We start from the raw sequence: 21,217 nt of genomic DNA on the forward strand, positions 1-21,217 counted from the left end.
TATTTCTCCATACTATGGACTACTCAAAACCACCTGCTGGACCTCCGTCAGCATTAGGCAAATTGGGATATTAACTTAGGAAATTCTAGTAATTTGGTCATTCCATGCTAAATTATTATTATCAAAGAAATTAAATGTTAACCCAATCTTTTCAAATTTCTTCAAAATTGACACAAAGACAGTGTATCATGAGTCAAAGTCATACACCAAGTTTCATTTGATTCCTTTGATCACATTCCGTGTTATGCCTGTTTGCTTTACTGGCATTTTTTCTGCATTTGTGATTGTACAATATCTCTAATATTCTACTATACAGTGAAACCTGTCCATCTGGATCACTGTATAATAAGGTCACCTGATTTAAACTGACCATTGTAACAGTCTTGTAAATAAAGTTTAAGTTATTAAACACAGTTAATGTTGTGAAGCGTAGGCCGTGCAAGTATCCAAAATATTAGCATGTAACAGTGGGCTCTAATAAGAACAAGGCATGTGCAGCATCATGAGCAGAACACGTTGGCAGTAATTCATACCTGTTGTAAGAAATCTTCCCACCCTGCCCCTACCTACTGAACAGTTCACAAACTTCACTATAAGCAGGTGCTCTATGTTAATTGGCATTGTATGCCAGGAGATAACAATTCTAGTTAGTACTACACTGTCACTAGTGGTACTTATGTACATCTGTAGTGTAAGCAGTGGACAATGTTGTTGTTGTACTCTGTACTTCACTGTGCCTGCATTCAATTACTCAGAAACGTTTACTTGAAAGACTATTCGCTATTTTATGCATTTTGTTGTGAGTTCTTCAGCTGCAGATCTGACTGGATTCTTTCACTGTGACAGCTGCTACCACAAGTAGAGATTGCTATTGAGGGATGCTTGCAGTTTAAATCTTTGTCAGGAGAGATGCTTTTTTATCCTGCCTGCAGTCACAGACAGGCCCTCTAGTTTAGAGTGCCATCAGGAAATTGGGTTGCTAACACCACCATAGAGGGACCACAGTGCTACTATCAAGTGTTGATGCTATTTCAGACAGTGCCACTCTCAACAGTGGATATTGACAACTGTGAGAACAACGGTCACGCCCTGACCATTGTATCACCTGGGCACAGGTGTTGATGCTGTCACAATCTGGCTAAAGCCATGTAACACAAATTAATGTTGCTAAAAGCTGCTTGCCTCTCCCATCCAGATTAGTATCAGGAGATGCCTCCCCATTCAAATTGCTAACTAGAGATGCCCTCTCAACCAGATCACTAGCTGAAGACGCTCTCCCATCCAGATCAGTATTAGGAGACGCTCTCCCATTCAAATCGCTAACTAGAGATGCTCTCCCAACCGGATTGCTAGCCGGAGACGCTCTCCCATCCAGATCACTATCAGGAGACACTCTCCCATCTACCAGAAGACACTTTCTGTCATGAACATTGCACTATCAAACATGAGAGTACCAACCAGGTAACCACCATAGAGGGACCACAGTGCTACTATCAAGTGTTGATGCTATTTCAGACAGTGCCACTCTCAACAGTGGATATTGACAACTCTGAGAACAACGGTCACGCCCTGACCATTGTATCACCTGGGCACAGGTGTTGATGCTGTCACAATCTGGCTAAAGCCACTTGACACAAATTAGTGGTGACCCGCAGGTCAACACATCACCTACTGCTGCTACAAGCAGTTCGTCCATTCTCCTTAGAGGAGTCTGAGACAGCAAGGGGCCTCACTTAGGATATCTGCCTTATCAACTAGGTTCTCCCGTTTGCCTCTATTGTAAAGAGTTTGGGACAGAGACGCTTCTCTGCTCTAAACTCTTTCATTACCCAAGCATCAATAAACCAAAAGTACTTCCTACTTTGGCCCCGCTGGAATTACATAACCTTGCCTAGGCCATAAACCATGGCAGATGAGGCCCCTAGCACTTACCAAACCCCCTCCTCAATCAATGGATTGCTGGAGGTGAAGAATGAAGATCCGAGGAACAGACCATGTAAGTAGGTGAGTGGTAGCATAACTAAACATTACTTCTGTCATTTGTGTCCACAGTGACTTTAACATGTTTAATGTTTAATGCAACCACCTCTTTAGTAAGGCAGGCCTGCAGAGGTGACCAGAATGAACACGTTCACTATTATTTTTATGCTGAGCAATAACTAAATGGTTTTAGATATAAGTAAATTGTCTAAGCTCTGTTTTCAACATCAGCTTCACTTTCTGCCTTGAATAGAGCACATGTAAAGTAGTAAATGATGGGATCCATGCCATAATAGCCAAGCTGCAGACAGAATAGCCAAACTGTGAAGCAAATCACCAAGAAATTGCTCCAATAATTAAACTTTCAGCTACATGTAGACCAATACTTTTTACTTTTAGTTTATAGCTAACTCTGAATGATACAGTTGTAGTACCACTACACCCTTTGCACAGCTTGACTGTTATGGATTTGTTGTACCCGAGCAGTGTCCCTGTCTACCACTGCGTTTCATAGAACACCGGCTGTATATGTACGTACATGTGCACATTCAGCATACACTATTATGAATTATTTGTAAAACCAAATTTGTACCGCATGTGTGTGTGTATATGGCAAGCTGTTGCTGACCCCAATATATGCTGTTGATAAATGCCAATAGAAGAAATCATTAGTGGAGCAAATAGGTGGCAGGAGGAAAGACTTTTAAGTCAAATTTTGTTTATGCCATATAATGCGATGAATGCTCTTAAAGGCTGGATTTGTGTCTTCCACATGCAATTCCCAATTGTATGAATAACTTTGTTTCTGAAATTTTTCTTCCTCCATTACCCTATGTTATAGCTCAAAGCTGACAAAATTCCAATCAATAATTTATTTCCAATCTAAATTAAGTTATGTATCATTAAAGTGGTAAAAATTGGTGTGTGGAAGACCTTTCTTGCAAATTTGGTCACAAAATGTACATTGAGCACTTTTATATCATTGAAAGTTCTCTCTTGCGTGCCAAATTGTAAGGTTACCAAAATTCTCATGTAAAAGGAACAGCATTAAAGTGTACGAGAATAGCACACCTTAAAGAATTTGATTTGATGGCCATTTCAGTAAAAATAACAAAAGGTACAGCCAGAAGTGATTGAGCAGAAGTTAGTGAGAACAGACATAACTTCAGTACAAAGGGGATGTTATGATCTATTTACTGTACATAAAAAATATTGTTTAGGAGTAGCTCACAGTCATACATACGTGTGTGTGTATCCTATATCAAGACACACGGTAGTGTGTCGTGCGGCCCAAGAAGCCGGTGCGCCACACCGTGAGTATATTTACAGGAAGAAAGAAAACGTCATTTTCACACTTTTGTATCTCGGTGATAGCTTATCCGATTGACACCAAATTTGCTGCAGAGTTTCCCGCCAGCTAGGGGAGTCTACATTCCAAATTTGAAGGAAATCACTCAAGCCATTCCCGAGATATGAGCGGCCAAAGTTTTGTTTTTTTTCTTCTTCGTTTTTTTTTTCTTCGTCTTTTTGCACACTTGCAAAAATTGCTATAAAACGCAAACGCGTTCTCCGATCGCCTTGAAATTTGGCACACAGAAAGGGAGTCCAAAGGCGAATCCTAGCGTCAACTTTGGTGCAAATCCGATGAATGGTTCAGGAGTTATGACCGATTATTCGCTTAAAACAAGATCGATTTGTTGTCACGCCTACAGGGTAAACCTCTTCATGGAATGAGTTGAAAATTGCTATGTAGATGGAGTAACCATCGTAGGAGTGCCTTTTGGTGGTTTGAAAGGAATTGAGATTAAGACCACAGAGATATGACACAAAATCCAACCTGTGTCACAATTACACGATCGATTTTTTAGTAATTAAAAAAAGTATTACGTTTTATGCCTACTAGGCAAACCGCTTAGAGCAATGAGCTGAAAATCGGTGTATAGCTGGAATAATCTTCATAGAAAGTCCTTGCAGTAGTATAGAAGAATCGGATTACAAACCACTGAGTTATGATTCGAAAGCCAACTCCGTGTAGCAAATGCGAGATCGAGATACTCTAATAGAACAGTCACCCTAATAGAGCATTCAGCTAATTTATTTACTCCATTATAGAATTCTATTACATTACAAGTTATTCTGTAGGGACTTCAGCTGCAAGCAGTTAATCTTATAGACAGTTCAGCAAGAAGCAAGTCACCCTGTGGAGAGTTAAGCTACAATTATATCACTGTAGAGATTCAGAACATTACAAGTCACACTGAAGAGAGTTCAGCTATAAACAAGTCATGCACCCTGTAGAGAGTTCACCTACAATTAAATCACTCTCTAGAGAATTCAGCTACACACAAGTCACTGTGGAGAGAGTTCAGCTACAAACAAATTACCCTGTAGAGAGATCAGCTACAAACAAAACACTTTGCAGAGAGTTCAGCTACAAACAAATCAATATTTAGAGTGATCAGCAACAAACAAATCAACTTGTAGAGAGATCAGCTAGAAACAAATCAACCTGCAGAGCAATCAGCTAGAAACAAATCACCCTGAAGAGAGGTCAGCTACAAAAAATCACCCTGTAGAGAGATCAGCTAGAAACAAATCACCCTGTAGAGACTTCAGCTACAAACAAATCAACCTGCAGAGAGATCAGCTACAAACAAATCACCCTGTAGAGAGTTCAGCTAAAACAAATCAACCTGCAGAGAGATCAGCTACAAACAGATTACCCTGTAGAGAGATCGACTATAAACAAATCAACTTGCAGAGAGATCAGCTATAAAAAATCACCCTGTAGAGAGATCAGCTAGAAACAAATCATCCCGTAGAGACTTCAGCTACAAACAAATCAACCTGCAGAGAGATCAGCTACAAACAAATCACCCTGTAGAGACTTCAGCTAAAACAAATCAACCTGCAGAGAGATCAGCTACAAACAAATCACCTTATAGACAGTTCAGCTACAAACAGATTACCCTGTAGGGAGATCGACTACAAACAAATCAACTTGCAGAGAGATCAGCTATAAAAAATCACCCTGTAGAGAGATCAGCTAGAAACAAATCATCCTGTAGAGACTTCAGCTACGAACAAATCAACCTGCAGAGAGATCAGCTACAAACAAATCACCCTGTAGAGAGTTCAGCTAAAACAAATCAACCTGCAGAGAGATCAGCTACAAACAAATCACCTTATAGACAGTTCAGCTACAAACAGATTACCCTGTAGAGAGATCGACTACAAACAAATCAACTTGCAGAGAGATCAGCTATAAAAAATCACCCTGTAGAGAGATCAGCTAGAAACCAATCATCCTGTAGAGACTTCAGCTACAAACAAATCACCCTGTAGAGAGATCAGCTAGAAACTAGACACAATGTAAAGAGTTCAGCTAGAAGAGGTCACCTTATAGAGAGTTCAGCTACAAAGGAACCATCATGTAGAGAGTTCAGCTGCAAACAAATCACTCTGTATAGAGTTCAGCTAGAAAAAGTCACCTTGTAGAGAGTTCAGCTACAAAGAAACCGCCATGTAGAGAGTTCAGCCTCAAACAAATTACCGTGTAGAGAATTCAACAACAAACAAATCGCCCTGTAGAGGGATCAGCTAGAAGAAGTTACCTTGTAGAGAGTTCAGCTACAAGGCAACCATCATGTAGAGAGTTCAGCTACCAAGAAAGCACCATGTAGAGAGTTTAGCTGCAAACAAATCACCTATAGAGAGTTCAGCTAGAAACAAATCACCCTGTAGAGAGATCAGCTAGAAGAGGTCACCTTGGAGAGAGTTCAGCTACAAAGAAATCACCACCTAAAGAGTTCAGCTGCAAACAAATCACCCTGTAGAGGGATCAGCTAAAAGAAGTCACCTTGTAGAGAGTTCAGCTACAAAGAAACCATCATGTAGAGAGTTCAGCTACAAAGAAATCACCCTGTAGAGAGTTTAGCTAGAAGAAGTCACCTTGTAGAGAGTTCAGCTACAAAGAAACCATCATGTAGAGAGTTCAGCTACAAAGAAACCTCCATGGATGTAGAGAGTTTAGCTGCAAACAAATAACCTGTAGAGAGTTCAGCTAGAAACAAATCACCCTGTAGAGAAATCAGCTAGAAGAGGTCACCTTGTAGAGAGTTCAGCTACAAAGAAACCATCCTGTATATAGTTCAGCTATATTTTAAGTCACCCAGTAGAGAGATCAGCTGCTAAAAAATATCCTGTGGGGAATAATGGGCATGTAATAAATATATGTATATAAATTTGTATAATTACTAATAAAATCAAAAATAATTGAAGTGTTAAAAATCTTCTATAAGTTATTTTCTTCTTCCTGTGGTAAATAAAAAAACACATGGGTTAAAAAATTCCCAAAGCCAGCCATAGGCCGGCTTTGCAGTATACAAATACAAAAAGAAGTGATATCTAATCAAAAACAGCCAAGCTGTAAAAAAAGGTGCGGCCACCAAAAAGGCCATGGTGAAAAAAGATGTGAAATCCAAGGTGGCAGCCAAGAAATGGCTGTGATGGTAGATCAATGGTAAAAATTTTAATAACGACAATTCAGGTGAATTTTGTGCCACTTGGTCTTGGCACAAAATTCACCTGAATTGTCGTTATTAAAATTTTTACCATTGATCTACCATCACAGCCATTTCTTGGCCGCCACCTTGGATTTCACATCTTTTTTCACCATGGCCTTTTTGGTGGCCGCACCTTTTTTTACAGCTTGGCTGTTTTTTGATTAGATAAAATATAGCTAGAGGCTTTCACAACACTATTCTGGACACCTTAAGACTCCATTATACTGTTCTTATTGGAAAGTTGTCCTGCTCTCAGAGGCTTCAGAATAGTATGGTGAGAGCCTCTAGCTATATAAAATATAACTAGAGGCTCCCACAATACTATTATGAGACCCCACTATACTGTTTTATTGGAAAGTTGTCCTGATCTCAGAGGCTTAATTGTATGTGTGTTTTATACAAATGGGACCTTAGACAAAATAATATTCTAGTTATCACGGTGTCCACATTTCAGAGTATAAAGGGGGTTACAAGAGGCAGCTACTGTACTGCATGGATACCACATATGATGCCCCAAAGAAGGCATAACTTCCATTATTTCTTGAAAACAAGCTAAGTGAGCTATAGATGATAGCGCAACAGGTGTGAAGAATCTAAACACCAGGCAGTTAATAAGCATAGATGAAAAACACACATATGCTATTTACTGTATAGTGAGTGCTTTGTGACATACTCTGCAAGTATATAGCAAGTGCTAGTTATTGAGCTTACCTTTGATGATCTACATACATGTACATTAACTTCTTTATGTATGAAACTCATTAGCACCAATGTTATGGAACATTTTGTAATACTGCACCTGATAAATAGTTTGCACTTCATGTACTTTAGCTGGAGAAAGGGTACATTAACTGAGCTTTTCCACTCCAGCAAAACCAAAAAGAAGCAAATCATTATCACCGAAACACTTGATTCTATCATGATTTAGAAGCATTCGACAGGAAAAGGCCAGAATTAAATTTCCTACCAGAAAACTGTGTTTGTTCTCTCAAGTCTAAAAGTAATGGTAACCATTATAGTATAGCTAAGCTGAAACAAACATTTTTTAATAAGCAGACTAAAGAAAGTCAAGAGAACAAATGTGACTGGGCCTGTGAATAAAGGGAATGTGGGCACATAAAATTTTCCTACTTTTCGATCTTTAATTGCCCATAATTTTATGTACCAATGTGCTATAGCTTTAAAAATTTAAGCAGGTACTAAGCAATTGATTGGCTTTATAATACAAGTAGCAGGATGCAAATATTTACTTCAGTACTGAGTTACGTCCTGTTGTGTGACAAGGTATATTTTGTGCCAGCAGGGCCTATGACAGTTATTGAGACATACGTACGTAACTACGGTATGCATAATGATTCCTTCAGAGGTTTATGGGACTATTTAATTATTCAGTTTTTTCTGACCTCGGATTTGTTAAATGGTCAGGTTATCAAACAGTTTTGGGTAAAACTGAAACCCACAGAAGCTAATTTGTGAAATTTGTTTGGTTGCTATGCAGCTAATTAAACTTTGGTTGCTATGGCAAAATGCCCAAGGCTGACGTTTGTCCAGCAGGTGGAATATTGTTTTAGGTGTACAGGACTATCCAAAAGTGCATTAAAATAAACTATAGACCATTTTGCAAACTTCACCCTGCTGTCCGCCAGACTATTATATATATGCAGTGGAACCTCAGTTATCCAAACCCCTTTGGACCAGGGATGATCCATAAGTCTGAAAAGTCCATATCACTGAAACTGTGCCTAAATAACCTTAAAATAGCATAAGAAAAATTTTTATCTGTATTTTAACTACCCTAATACAACAGTCATTTCTGTAGTTCGGTTAACTAAGAATCCAGATAAGTGGGGTCATAACTGAGGCTCCATGTATAGTGAATGCTGTTTGGATATTATTTGCAATATTTCCTTTAGATGTTATTTTACCGACTGTCATCATATTACCATCTGGTGCCATACGAGGAGCTAATGTTGGTAGTCCCCTAATAATCCAGTGCACAGCAACTATAGATCTCACACTGAATTTTAACTTGATGATGTTTATCTGGAAGGGACCTGCAGGGGACACCATTACAAATAATAGTAGAGTGATCATCAGTCCAATCACTTCTAGTGGTAACACTTACTCTAGCAGTATCCAGTTTCTGTACCTGATGGAGGGAGATGAGGGTACATATGAGTGTAATGTGACTATACTAACTACTCTAACTTCAGAATCTGATTCACTTGTATTGGAATCCCTAACTGGTAATTAAATGTGCTTTTATATGATCATACCATACATTATACACAGGAAATCAGTTTACCCAGAATTAATGTGACAATGGAAATATTGCCTGTGTCTTAGCAGTGTCAGTGACACTATTAACATTTGCCTTTTGTTACCTAATATAGAGTCAAATTCTTTGTTTAACTAGTGAATTTGCGATGCATGTGCCTAATTGTTTTGAGAAAATCTGTGTGTGTGTTTGAATGTGAGCAAATAGTTTTATGTGAAAAGCAGACAGCAAAATCACAAATCAGACATGTACATGTACAGCACACTTTTTTTGAGGTGGTTACCTTCTTGTACATAGTTCAAAATACAGATAAATGCACAGAACACCTTGTATAGTGGTTTCTACAACCATTTTGATACCAGCAAATCTACATAATGGGCCTTGTAGGCCATATCCCTTGTCCCTATATATGTACCAAACAAGTCAACTTAAGTCTCGTATATATAAGAGAAAATATGATAGAGGGTGAACTATAAATAAGGACCTGCAGAATATACCAGAATAAGTTTGGGAATAACATGTAGTAAAAAAGAATTCTAGGATGATTTGTATCTATTTAAAAATCATAAATTTTACTTGCAGTATAATTCTCTTGGAGATATCCCTCAAACACTGCTAGAATAAAACCGGAATGAAAGATTGAAATACTTTAATAGAGCATTCACCTACCCTAATAGAGCAGCCACCCAAATGTAAAGTGACTGCTTTGTTAGAGTATCCCAATCTGCAATACATGCTTGCTAGTAATTATCTTTGCAGTTGCAGAAAGCAACGGATATAATTAGCTGTATTTCAAGAAAATTTTAGGGAATAATAGGTGAGCAAAAAAATTGCTAGAAAGAACAATAGATACACTAAAAAGTATATTGTGCGGATCCCTAACTACCATAATTTGCTTTTTATTCGTTGTAAAATATTTTTTGTATGCAAGCCTTGTACAAAAATTTGACATGAAAAGTTTTACACAAGTTTTAACTACTCTAATAGAGCAGTCATTCAAGTAAATCATACGAAAATATTTTTATACGAAATTTTTATCTTGAAATTTTTTTGCACAAATATACAACGAATTACAGTATAAAACACTGCTTGAAGTTTCTTAGTTTACTAGAGTGGTATACCCCCAGTATATGGAACAGTTAATTGTTTGGAATTTTAGTAGCTTTTCAGTAAACCTGCATTCACTGATGTTTACTGAGAGTTTAAAACTTAGTAAAACAATTATGTTCCATATACTTAAAGTTACTGACATTTTACTATCAGTATATCTGGGTACAACTACAGTAAAGCAGCTTAACAAATTAGTAAACTAAGAACCTTCAAGCAGTGAAAAGTCAAGAAGATATGTGACCAGATCTTCAAGAACCCCACATGTTAGTGCTTTTTGAATTCCATTTCATTATATTCTCTGTATCTAGATAGCCAAAGGAATGGTCAACCAAAGTTTCAGTTCTAGAAGCCAAGAACTTTCGAAGTTACAGCACTACAAAGTAGCAAGAACAGAAAAATCAGTTTGTACTGTGACAATACAGAAAATAAATTGACCAAATGGTCATAACTTATGAATGCATTCCTCTACTGAGATTCAACTTACATCATCGGGTTCTCCATGAACGGATAAGTTCATTGCTGGTTACGTTTTGTCTTTCAGGCCCTTCTTACAACCATGGCAAAGGCGAAAACATGATAATGAACTGCTCATCCAATACAAGGCAGACACATGCTCATGTCTTTCATCTCTTGAAAATACTGACACAAAACAATGATTGTTGAACTCCTCTTGCTTTGGGGATCACGATGATACCAACATTTTTGTCATTGTCATCTTTCTTCATCATGACACAAGCACTCATAATAATTTACAAAATTGTTGTCAATTTCGTAAACATGTCACCATTGTGTTTATTGCATTCTACTGTAAAATTAGGCTTGTGCTAATGTGTTGGATTCATACAGATACAGTCACATATGTAAGTAAAGTATTTGTGTTAGCTAGAATTACGCTTTCTTACAATAGCAGTGGAATTAAAAATAGTAAGTAATAAACAATGAATTTTGCAATACATAGAGTTAACTAATTGATTTACAATAATGTATGTATTATTATAAAGCAAAATTTGTAATTGAATAAAATAAACAAGTAGAAGGAAAATTAGGAATATTTTAAGCTGGATTAGGAATCAGAAGAAAATAGCAGGAAAACAAGGGAACAGCTGAAAGTTGTAAAAAAAGGGAGGTTGCAGATATACTAGTGGACATCTAATCCCTACTCTTCAGTCTATAACTACGACTGAATTAGGGATTAGATGTCCACTAGTATATCTGCAGGTATAGGCAACCTCCCTTGTTTCACAACTTTCAGCTGTTCCCTTGTTTCCCTGCTTTTTTCTTCTTTGATACCTAATCCAGCTTAAAATACCTATTTTTTTCATTCTGTTTACTCTTTTATTAACACAATTATGACTACTGAATCCACGTGTACCACATTAAAAGAAAGAATGGTGCCAGGCATTCTATAGAATATTTTTGCATCTAAACGTACGCTCCAATAATCAATTACACACTGAAAAATGAGTTATGCTTCGTGTGTAGCTATGCTCCACTCATTACACAGTGTTACAAATGGAGAACAGTACAAGAAACTTCTTTGCAATGAATCCAGTCACTATGGAAAATGCAGGCAAAGAGCATGACATAGCCAGAGAGAAGCCGTATCACGCTATTGCAAATCAACACTTGTCAGCGAAAAGAACTGGAACACAAAGGAGAACAAAGGTAAATCCATGATACATGCATTGTATGTACTGCGGTTTGCAAAAAAGCACATCTCAGGATGAAGCAACGTCGAACAGTGAAAAAATCAAGCCCGTAGCCTTACCCATTGTCAAGTTAGGCATCAGTTAGTTAGTTAGTTAGTCAGAATAAAATTCTGTTAAATAGAAAAATTTTTAAATTCCGTAGAAATTTGTTGGAAGGATTTGGGGTCACTCTGAAGACATTTTTGGGCTTGGCTATGCCTAACCAATACTGCCAAGCTGTTATGAAGGAAATTTGAGGCTGGATTTAGGGTGATATGTTTGGACAAAAAAGCCCAAAACTGCATGATCCGTAATATACAGTACTACCATAATGTATGATACTACCGTACTGCATGATAGTAGTTATTATGTGTACCCCATTATTACACCAAATATATATATCTAAACCAAAACAGCTAAGCTGTAAAAAAAGAGTGCGGCCCCCAAAAAGGCCAGGGTGAAAAAAGATGTGAAATCCAAGGTGGCGGCCAAGAAATGGCTGTGATGGTAGGTTAATGGCAAAAATTTTAATTGCGACAATTCAGGTGAATTTGTGCTGCCTCTTCCACTAGGATTTGGCACCAAATTCACCTGAATTGTCGTAATTAAAAATTTTCCATTAAACTACCATCACAGCCATTTCTTGGCCGCCACCTTGGATTTCACATCTTTTTTCACACTGGCCTTTTTGGGGGCTGCACTCTTTTTTTACAGCTTGGCTATTTTGGTTTAGATATCCCTTCTTTTTGTATTGCAAGCCACAAAACCAAGCCATAAACTGGCTTTGGTGCTTCCTTTTAACTTGTTCTTTTTTCTTTAATGCAGGAATTGTGGAACAAAAGAAGTAATTCTTTGTATAGCTTTTTGTCTGATTTAATATTTGTATATTTAAGGCGACTTTTTACATAACTGCACTGTAGCTGAAATTCTCATTGTTTGTAGCTGAACTCTTTTCAGGGTGACTTGTTTCAAGCTGTACTCTCTACATGGTAATTTGTTTCTAGAGCATACTTCTACAGGGTGATTTGTTTGTAGCTGATTCTCTATAGGGTTACTTGTTTCCAGCTGATATTTCTACAGGGTGATTTGTTTCTAGCTGATATTTCTACAGGGTTACTTGTTTCTAGCTGATATATCTACAGGGTGACTTGTTTCTAGCTGATATCTCTACAGGGTGACTTGTTTCCAGCTGATATTTCTACAGGGTGATTTGTTTGTAGCCGATCTCTCTACAGGGTGACTTGTTTCTAGCTGAATTCTCTACTGGGTGACTTGCTCCTCCTAACTGATCTCTCTACATGGTTATTTCTTTCCAGCACTTATACTGGGTGAAGCTGATCACTTGTATTTAGCTGATGTCTCTACAGGGTGACTTGTTTCTAGCTGAACTCTCTACAGGGTAATCTTGTTCATGGCTGAACTCTCTACAGAGTGATTTGTTTACAGTTGAACTCTCTACAGGGTGATTTGTTTGCAGCTGAAATCTCTACATGATGGTTTCTTTGTAGCTGAACCTTCTACAGGGTGATTTCTTCTAGCTGACCTCTCTACAGGGTGACATGTTTGTTGCTGAACTCTCTACAAGGTGATCCTTCAAGCTGATCTCTCTACAGGATGACTTGTTTCTAGCTGAAAATCTGTACAGGGTGATTTGTTCATAGCTGAACTCTCTACAGGGTAATTTGTTTGCAGCTGAATTCTCTACATGGTGGTTTCTTTTCAGCTGAACTCTCTACAAGGTGACTTTTTCTAGCTGATCTCTCTATAGGGTGATTAGTTTGTAGCTGAACTCTCTACAGAGTGACTTGTTTCTAGCTGATCTCTCTACAGAGTGACCTGTTTCTAGCTATTCTCTTTACAGGGTGATTTGTTTGTAGCTGAACTCTCTACAATTTGATTTCTTTGTAGCTGAGCTGTCTACGAGGTGACTTCTTCTAACTGATCTCTCTACAGGGTGAATTGTTCAGAGCTGAACTCTCTACAGGGTGATTTGTTTGTAGCTGTACTCTCTACAGGGTGATTTGTTTGCAACTGATCTCTCCACAGGGTAATCTATTTGTAGCTGAACTCTCTACAATTGGATTTGTTTGCAGCTGAACTTCTACATGGTGGTTTCTTTGTAGCCGAGCTCTCTACAAGATAACTTCTTCTAGCTGATCTCTCTACAGGGTGACTTGTTTGGAGCAGAACTATCTGCAGGGTGATTTGTTTGTAGCTGAACTCTCTACAGGGTGATTTGCTTGCAGCTGAACTCTCTACATGATAGTTTCTTTGTAGCTGAACTCTCTACAAGATAACTTCTTCTAGCTGATCTCCCTACAGGGTGAATTGTTTGTAGCCGAACGCTCTACACAGTGATCTGTTCGTAGATAAACTCTATACAGGGTGATTTGTTTGCAGCTGAACTCTCTACAAGGCAATCCTTCTAGCTGAACTCTCTACAGGGTGATCTGTTCATAGCTGAACTTCCTACAGGGTGATCTGTTCGCAGCTGAACTGTCTACATGATGATTTTTTTGTAACTGAACTCTCTACATGTAGGTAACTTCTTCTAGCTGATCTCTCTACAGGGTGACTAGTTTCTGGCTGATCTCTGGATGACTTGTTTCTAGCTGAACTCTCTATAGGGTTATCTGTTTGTAACTGAACTCTCTACAGGGTGACTTGTTTGTAGCTGAACTCTCCACAAAATGATTTGTCTTTAGCTGATCTCTCTATAGGTAACTTGTTTGTAGCTGAATTCTCTACAGGATGGTTTCTTTGTAGTTGGTCTCTCTACAGGGTGACTTGTTTCTAGCTGATCTGTCTACAGGGTGACTTGTTTCTAGCAACTCTCTACAGGTGATTTGTTTGCAGCTGAACTCTCTACATGGTGGTGTTTTTTTTTGTATCTGAACTCTCTACAGAGTGACTTACTTGTAGCTGAACATTGTATAAAGTAACTTGTTTATAGCTGATCTCTATAGGCTAGCTAACTTGTTTATATAGATGAACTCTCTACTGGGTAGTTTCTTTGTAGCTAAACTCTCTACTCAGTGACTTGTTTGTAGCTGAATTCTCTACAGAGTGACTTGTTGTAGCTGAACTCCCTACAAAATAACTTGCAGTGTATATAATTTTACAATGGAGGAAATTAAAAACGTATAGCTGAATGCTCTATTAGGGTGACTGTTCTATTAGAGTATTTCGATCTCGTATTTGCTACACGTAGTTGGCTTTCGAATCATAACTCAGTGGTTTGTAATCCAATTCTTCTGTACTATTGCAAGGACTTTCTATGATAATTATTCCAGCTGCACACCGATTTATAGCTCATTGCTCTAAGCGGTTTGTCTGGTAGGCGTAAAAACTAATAGTTTTTTATTCATAAAAATTGATTGCGCAATTGTGACACAGGTTGGGTTTTGTCATATCTCGATGACCTTTAGCTCGATTCTTTTCAAACCACCAAAAGGCACTCCTACGATAGTTACTCCATCTACATAGCAGTTTTCAGCTCATTCCTTCAAGCGGTTTACCCTGTGGGCGTGACAGACCTTCGACCTTATTTTACACGAATAATCGGTCATAACTCCGTGAATGTTCATCGGATTTCTACCAAACTTGGTACTGAGATTCGCCGTAATCAGCCCTTTAAGTGTGCCAAAGTTCAGCCCGATTGGAGCACGCATTCATGTTTTAATGTGGATTTTGAAAGGTGTGTGAAAAGAAGTAGAAGAAAAAAACGAAGAAAAAACCCCCAAACTTTGGCCACTCGTATCTCGGAAATGGCTGGAGAGATTTTCCTCAAATTTGAAATGTAGACTCCCCTACCTAGCCGGCAATTATGTAGCAAATGTGGTTTCAATCAGATAAGAGATCACAGAGCTACAAAGGTGTGAAAATCACGTTTTCTTTCTTCCTGTTAATATACTCATGGTGTGGCGCGCCAGCTTCTTGGGCCGCACGACACACTACCGTGTGTCTTGATACAAATATATTTGTAGATTGTACTAAGGAGCCATGGAATATGTGTTTATGTCTTTCTATTATTTTTCTAGCAAGTTTTCTTCACTTTTTATTTCCTAATTTTTCCTGAAGTAATTGCTGCAAATTAATATGAGATACTCTAATAGAGAAGTCACTTTACATTGAGTGAATGCTTTATTAGGGTAGGTGTATGTTCTATTAGAATATCTGTCTTTTCCACTTTGATGCTAACAAATTCCAGAATAACAGGACGATTTTCAGACATAATTCATAACTTGCAATATAATAATTATAAAATTCTCTTGGAGTCATCTCAAACACACCAGTGACACCACCTATAATTATTATTGTAGTATGGTGCGTAAGCAGATCAAAGGCTGCCGCCAGTGTTACAAATCAGTTGTAAACTGATTTACAAATATTTGTAGCATGGCTAAGTACCTCCTTTTGGCCACATGCACAGTCTGGCCACTAATCAGTTCAAAGACTTCAAACAAAACCAAACACCAGAACAACACAGGAAGTCACAATACAAGGCTAAGGAGGTAAATCGCTCTGGAATGAATGAACACACAACACTGCATTCGTCTGAATGAATGGGAAGCAGTACAATCACTGGGCTGAATCGGTAACTGTATAGCTACCATATGCTCGTTCGCCAATAAATTAAGCTACCCATGGCTATTATAGGGCTGCACCACTCAACAATGAATATCAGACACTTCAGTTACACCTGTCTAAATATGATGCAGAAGCAGTACAACGACTGGAGTGATTGGCATCGATGATGGCACTTCACACTCATGCATAACAAATGCGCTACCATGCAATGAATAAACTAAGCTATCAATGAATTAACTAACCATCAAGACAGTAATTAGCGAGTAACATCATTCCTTGTGCATAGCTGTAGCCTTTAGCGAGCTTGCGTTCTTGCTCCTTCCATGTTACAAATGGGCGCCTTTGATCTGCACATGCCCCATACCACAAATCAGTTAGAACACACCCATTCAGTTTGTATCTGATTTGTAAACACTCCACCCTCGGGTGTCGTGTTTACAAATCAGATACAAACCTCATGAGTGTATTACAACTATTACTTGTGGCATATTCTGCAGGTCTGTAGGTGACCCTTATGATGTGTTCACTGTATTAATTGGATGTTGGTATTTAGAAGTCACCAATTGCAATATGTAATATATATATCAAGACTCACGGTAGTGAGTCGCACGGCCAGTAAAGCAGAAACGCGTGCCGGAGACAATAAATGATGCGACCACTACGTGAGGATTTCACAGGAACGAACGTTGTCAAATTCGGCCGTCCTGTAACTCACCTGCCACTTACGCTATCCCTCTGAAACTCTAGAGTTGAACTCATCGTGTCACTAGTAACTACCACACAAGCAGTGAAGCAAATCCATGCCGATTGTTTCGTGATCGAGATTGCCGACATCAAAGGGGAAGTTTCTTTTTTTTATCGCATGCGGTTAGATGCAACCACAGGTGTATGCCTTGCGTTCCTTTGTGCATTCCAAACGTTGATTTCCTTGCTATCGCTTCAGTATTCACTCAATTGCCTCAAGATTCACATCATCGATTTCACCATACATGATTATCCTACAGTCGTAATTTCAGCACAAAACGAAGTTTCAGTCGTCCTCAGTCGACCTAGAGGCCAAATACAAACTCAGATTGTTGTTTTCCGCAATACTCGCTTGGCATGTAGGGCAATGTGTCTTTAAACTGTTCTAAAAGTTTCGTTTAGATTGAAACATATGTTTTCGAGAATGGCTAGTTTGAAATTTGAATTTAGTCACCCCCACGTAATTTGCTCTCTCTAAGAATTTTACTCGGAATTTAAAGAATGACGCAGAGCACAACTGCGGTCACTGGGTATTGATGAACTGGCGCTCTATGTAGTTAATCAGTGCATAAAGCCACAAAGAAGTGTGCTGCCATAGATTATAGTCCACAGATATAATCTATGGTGCTGCATACCATCGTTCGTTTTTAACAAATTTAATCGCCCCCACCGTGACGTAATTTGTCCTCTAAGGGCGCGGCTTAAAGAATGACACAATACAACTGCGGTTACCAGATTTTGACACAAGCTGCGAGTAATTAGCACATGTAGCTAGCCAATTGTCACCATGCATTATTACATTTTATAGCACCCCCACACAAAAATTATACATGTAATTACAACATACAGAGGACACATGAATGCCAAACACTTTTCACAACAATAATGTAAGAATTGTACAATAATGACTGTAATATAACTGCTATGCGGCAAATGTTTTCCAGTGGCCCGCCATGGTAGCAAGTCTCACATGACGGCATGTATATTCATCCAAACACAATGGGAGTAACAAGTAAGTATGATGACAACAAGTTGGTATGACTCCATTTGTAGAATCCAGATGAGTGGGTGTGGCTCCAGTATGTCTAAACAGTTAACAAACATTCCTGTTATAAATACGTGCTAGAGTTGCAATATGATAGCATAGTATTTAAATGCAACAATACATAATCTCCATTGCATCACTATCAAACGACACTAAGTGGAGGATATTGTTGCATCTCTAGTATGTACACTCCATCAGTACAACCTGTCTTAATGGCCACCAGTATAGAAAGACAACCTCTCTTGAAAGCCAATTCCAATTGAGAATTTATACACTGTTACCTGCTTATTGAGTGAAGGTGGCAATAAACAAGTTCCACCGTAATTTATACACATGATCTGATCTGTATATTCTGTCAGTGGATGAGATCCACTTGGCCAGGACAAAATGTGACCCAAATGTCCTGGATGATCCATACTCAACCCACTTATGACCCAGTGGCACAATGGAATTGAGTATAGAGAATACATTTATATTTATTTCTAAGATGTGTGGATGTGTGGACACATTACAACACATTACATGTACATACAAGACATGCTACGTACTGTTTTAGCATTTCAAGTCACCACATTATGTACGGACCAGTCAACAATGCTTCATAGTGCCCATCAGTAAACCTGAAGAAAAGTTACGAAAAATAAAAATTCACATAAGTACAATGAAACCTCATTAATATGGCCAGCTGTGGAACCAAAAATTTGGCCTGAATAACAAGGTGGCCTTATGAATGAGGTCATAAAGTACTGCTTAGCTATATTTGGGATCTACTAGAGGTGGCCAATATAATGAGGTGGTCTTATTAAAGAGGTGGCTGCTAAGTGAGGTTTCACTGTACATACAGTTCACAATATTGTGAACAATATTAATGGTTAACAATATACACTGAAACCTGCAGGTCACTTGTGGAAGATTGCTCTCTACACAAAATGACACATTCAGAGATGGATGATACAGTAACACATTGTGACTTCAATACTCGTGATGTGGCACTGCTAGGCAGCAACCATATACACGACACTGCCAATGCACAACATCGCACTTGCTTGTACACACAATTTTGCTCAAGATTTTACAAATTGATAATTAAGGGGTGTGGAAACTAGCTGCTTGCTCGAAAGACTGTGTGGCAGCTGTTTCCCTTCTGTACAAGTGGCCACCAAGACAGGTCCACTGTGGATGAAAGCCAGGCATTAGATATTTGGTATTTCATGTGTTGAAGGCATTCCAGGGCTTCCTGTAGTCTCAAATCTCACCACAGTTTAACTCAGGCAGTGTTGTGGTCACCACTAAACCACTGGAATGCTGTGTTATGTGAAAATATACATCCTATGGATAATGACTTCATCACTTTCTTCATCAGGAGCTTATAAGGACCAATAGTGAAACTTTTTACACTTTGGGCTGACAGCCAACTGCCTAAGTCTGAAGCAGTGCCTTTGGTGCTCTAACAGATTGGCTGCCCCCTTGCTGCCAGCGCTCACTGTCTCATACGTTGTCACACACTAAATCCATCTCTATAGCCAGTTAGAACAGTATGCTTCTTACCTTTTTTAAGGCGCAAAATGCAGCCACCTCTTTAAAAAGCTAGGTCAGAAAATTTTCGTCCCTACGGCCTGAATAATGACCAGCTCTGTACTATTAGTGATTAGTGATCATGGAGGATTATTTACTAAGATATACAAACGCTACAACCTCTAAATATAGCAGTAAATTTTTTACCCTGGTCCAATGTCTAATAATCGTGAGAGACTCTACTGTGACAAATACACATTTATCATGATATGTGCTAATCGCCTTTTTACAATTAAGTTTTACAACACAAATACATGTATAATTAAACTCACCAATTGTGACTAAATCCCTTCAACACGAAAAGACAAGTAATGAGACAACCTTGGAGACAACAGCCTCACAAGCCTATTCTGGTGCGCTTATTTAGTAGTAATATAAATTTTAAAGGCGTTTATTTACAACAGGACATAATTACGCGTCCCTCTATTGTCTCTGTACATACTTGCCTTTTCTTTATTATTCTCATTTCATTTCACAAGATCTCTTGGCAGGCGCGTAGCTTCTTTACTTGAATTAGTCAATGCTTGAAGTAGATCGAGATACTCTAATAGAACAGTCACATTTCTATAAGTGCCATATTTTTATATTGTAAAGTCTGTAAGTAGCTAGTAATTTAAACTATACAATCCAATGCTAAGCAGAAGTTGTAACTATGCTAAATATTGATTGCAGTGTTACAGCTATTTTGTGACTGCTCTAATAGAGTATTTTGATCGTTTTAATGCAGTACAAGATGAAAGGCAAAGTGTTATTAAGGGTTTACTAGTTAAAATGGGTGTTAGTTGACTGCAGTTGCATGCCACTAACAGAGCCGCCCAGAGAAATTAGGGGGCCCAGGGAAAAGAGTTAAAGAGGGGCCCAGGTGCAAGGAAGAGTCTAGATCCTGACTGTTTTATTAGAGTATATCGATCTTTCTTTAAACAGGCAATCAAGGGGCCCCTTTTGGGCTGGGGCAGGGGGAAAATACCCCCCCCCCCCCCCCCCCCCCCCCATGTGGGCGGCCCTGGCCACTAAAATTACAGTTATATTTTAATATTCTGTCACTGTAATCTGGGGTTTCTGTCAAAATCATGGAAACTCACCTACTATTATCAACAGTGCATTGCTTATTCTAACAAAAAGTATTGAAATCCCATCCAAAAACAGCTTATAGCTGTAAAAAAGTGTGCGTCCAAGTAAAGCAGAGTTAACTGCGACAAAAACTAATGATATCATAATGCGGCCATGTACGAGGTGTGCAAGTTGTAAAATTCATATTAGCTAATCAGATAATACAATGTTATTTTTAAAGTGTTAATGAGAACTATGTGCTGCTAGTTTATAAGTGTGTGAGCATCTTCATAAATGCCACACAAATTTAATTCTCAATAAAGCAATGTGTATAGATTCTCTGATAGCAATAAATAGTTTGAGTTTGGCCACCTTTCCTTTGTTCGTAGCATTGCCGTATACAGGAAAGGCGGCCAAACTCAAACTATTTATTGCTATCAGAGAATCTATACGCATTGCTTTATTGAGAATTAAATTTGTGTGGCATTTATGAAGATGCTCACACACTTATAAACTAGCAGCACATAGTTCTCATTAACATTTTAACAATAACATTGTATTATCTGATTAGCTAATATTAATTTTACAACTT

At 38.4% G+C, this 21,217-nt stretch overlaps 1 protein-coding gene and 1 long non-coding RNA gene across 2 annotated transcripts in view; one reads left to right on the forward strand and one right to left on the reverse strand.

Moving 5' to 3' along the window:
* The window catches only part of LOC136260418 (semaphorin-1A-like), a 100,214-nt gene that overhangs the window by 76,738 nt on the left and 2,259 nt on the right, over positions 1-21,217 (forward strand). The window contains exon 19 of the mRNA XM_066054147.1: positions 8,459-8,791. Coding sequence (XP_065910219.1) covers positions 8,459-8,791 — 333 coding nt within the window. The remainder of the gene's footprint in view (positions 1-8,458; positions 8,792-21,217) is intronic.
* Positions 17,909-19,962, reverse strand: LOC136249280 (uncharacterized). Its single transcript, XR_010698140.1, has 3 exons — positions 19,848-19,962; positions 18,549-18,620; positions 17,909-18,040 (listed from the first exon to the last, which is right to left on the reverse strand). It is a non-coding gene; the product is annotated as an uncharacterized lncRNA (long non-coding RNA).

The sequence above is a fragment of the Dysidea avara genome, chromosome 1 (assembly GCF_963678975.1).
Source record: "Dysidea avara chromosome 1, odDysAvar1.4, whole genome shotgun sequence".
Classification (NCBI taxonomy): domain Eukaryota; kingdom Metazoa; phylum Porifera; class Demospongiae; order Dictyoceratida; family Dysideidae; genus Dysidea; species Dysidea avara.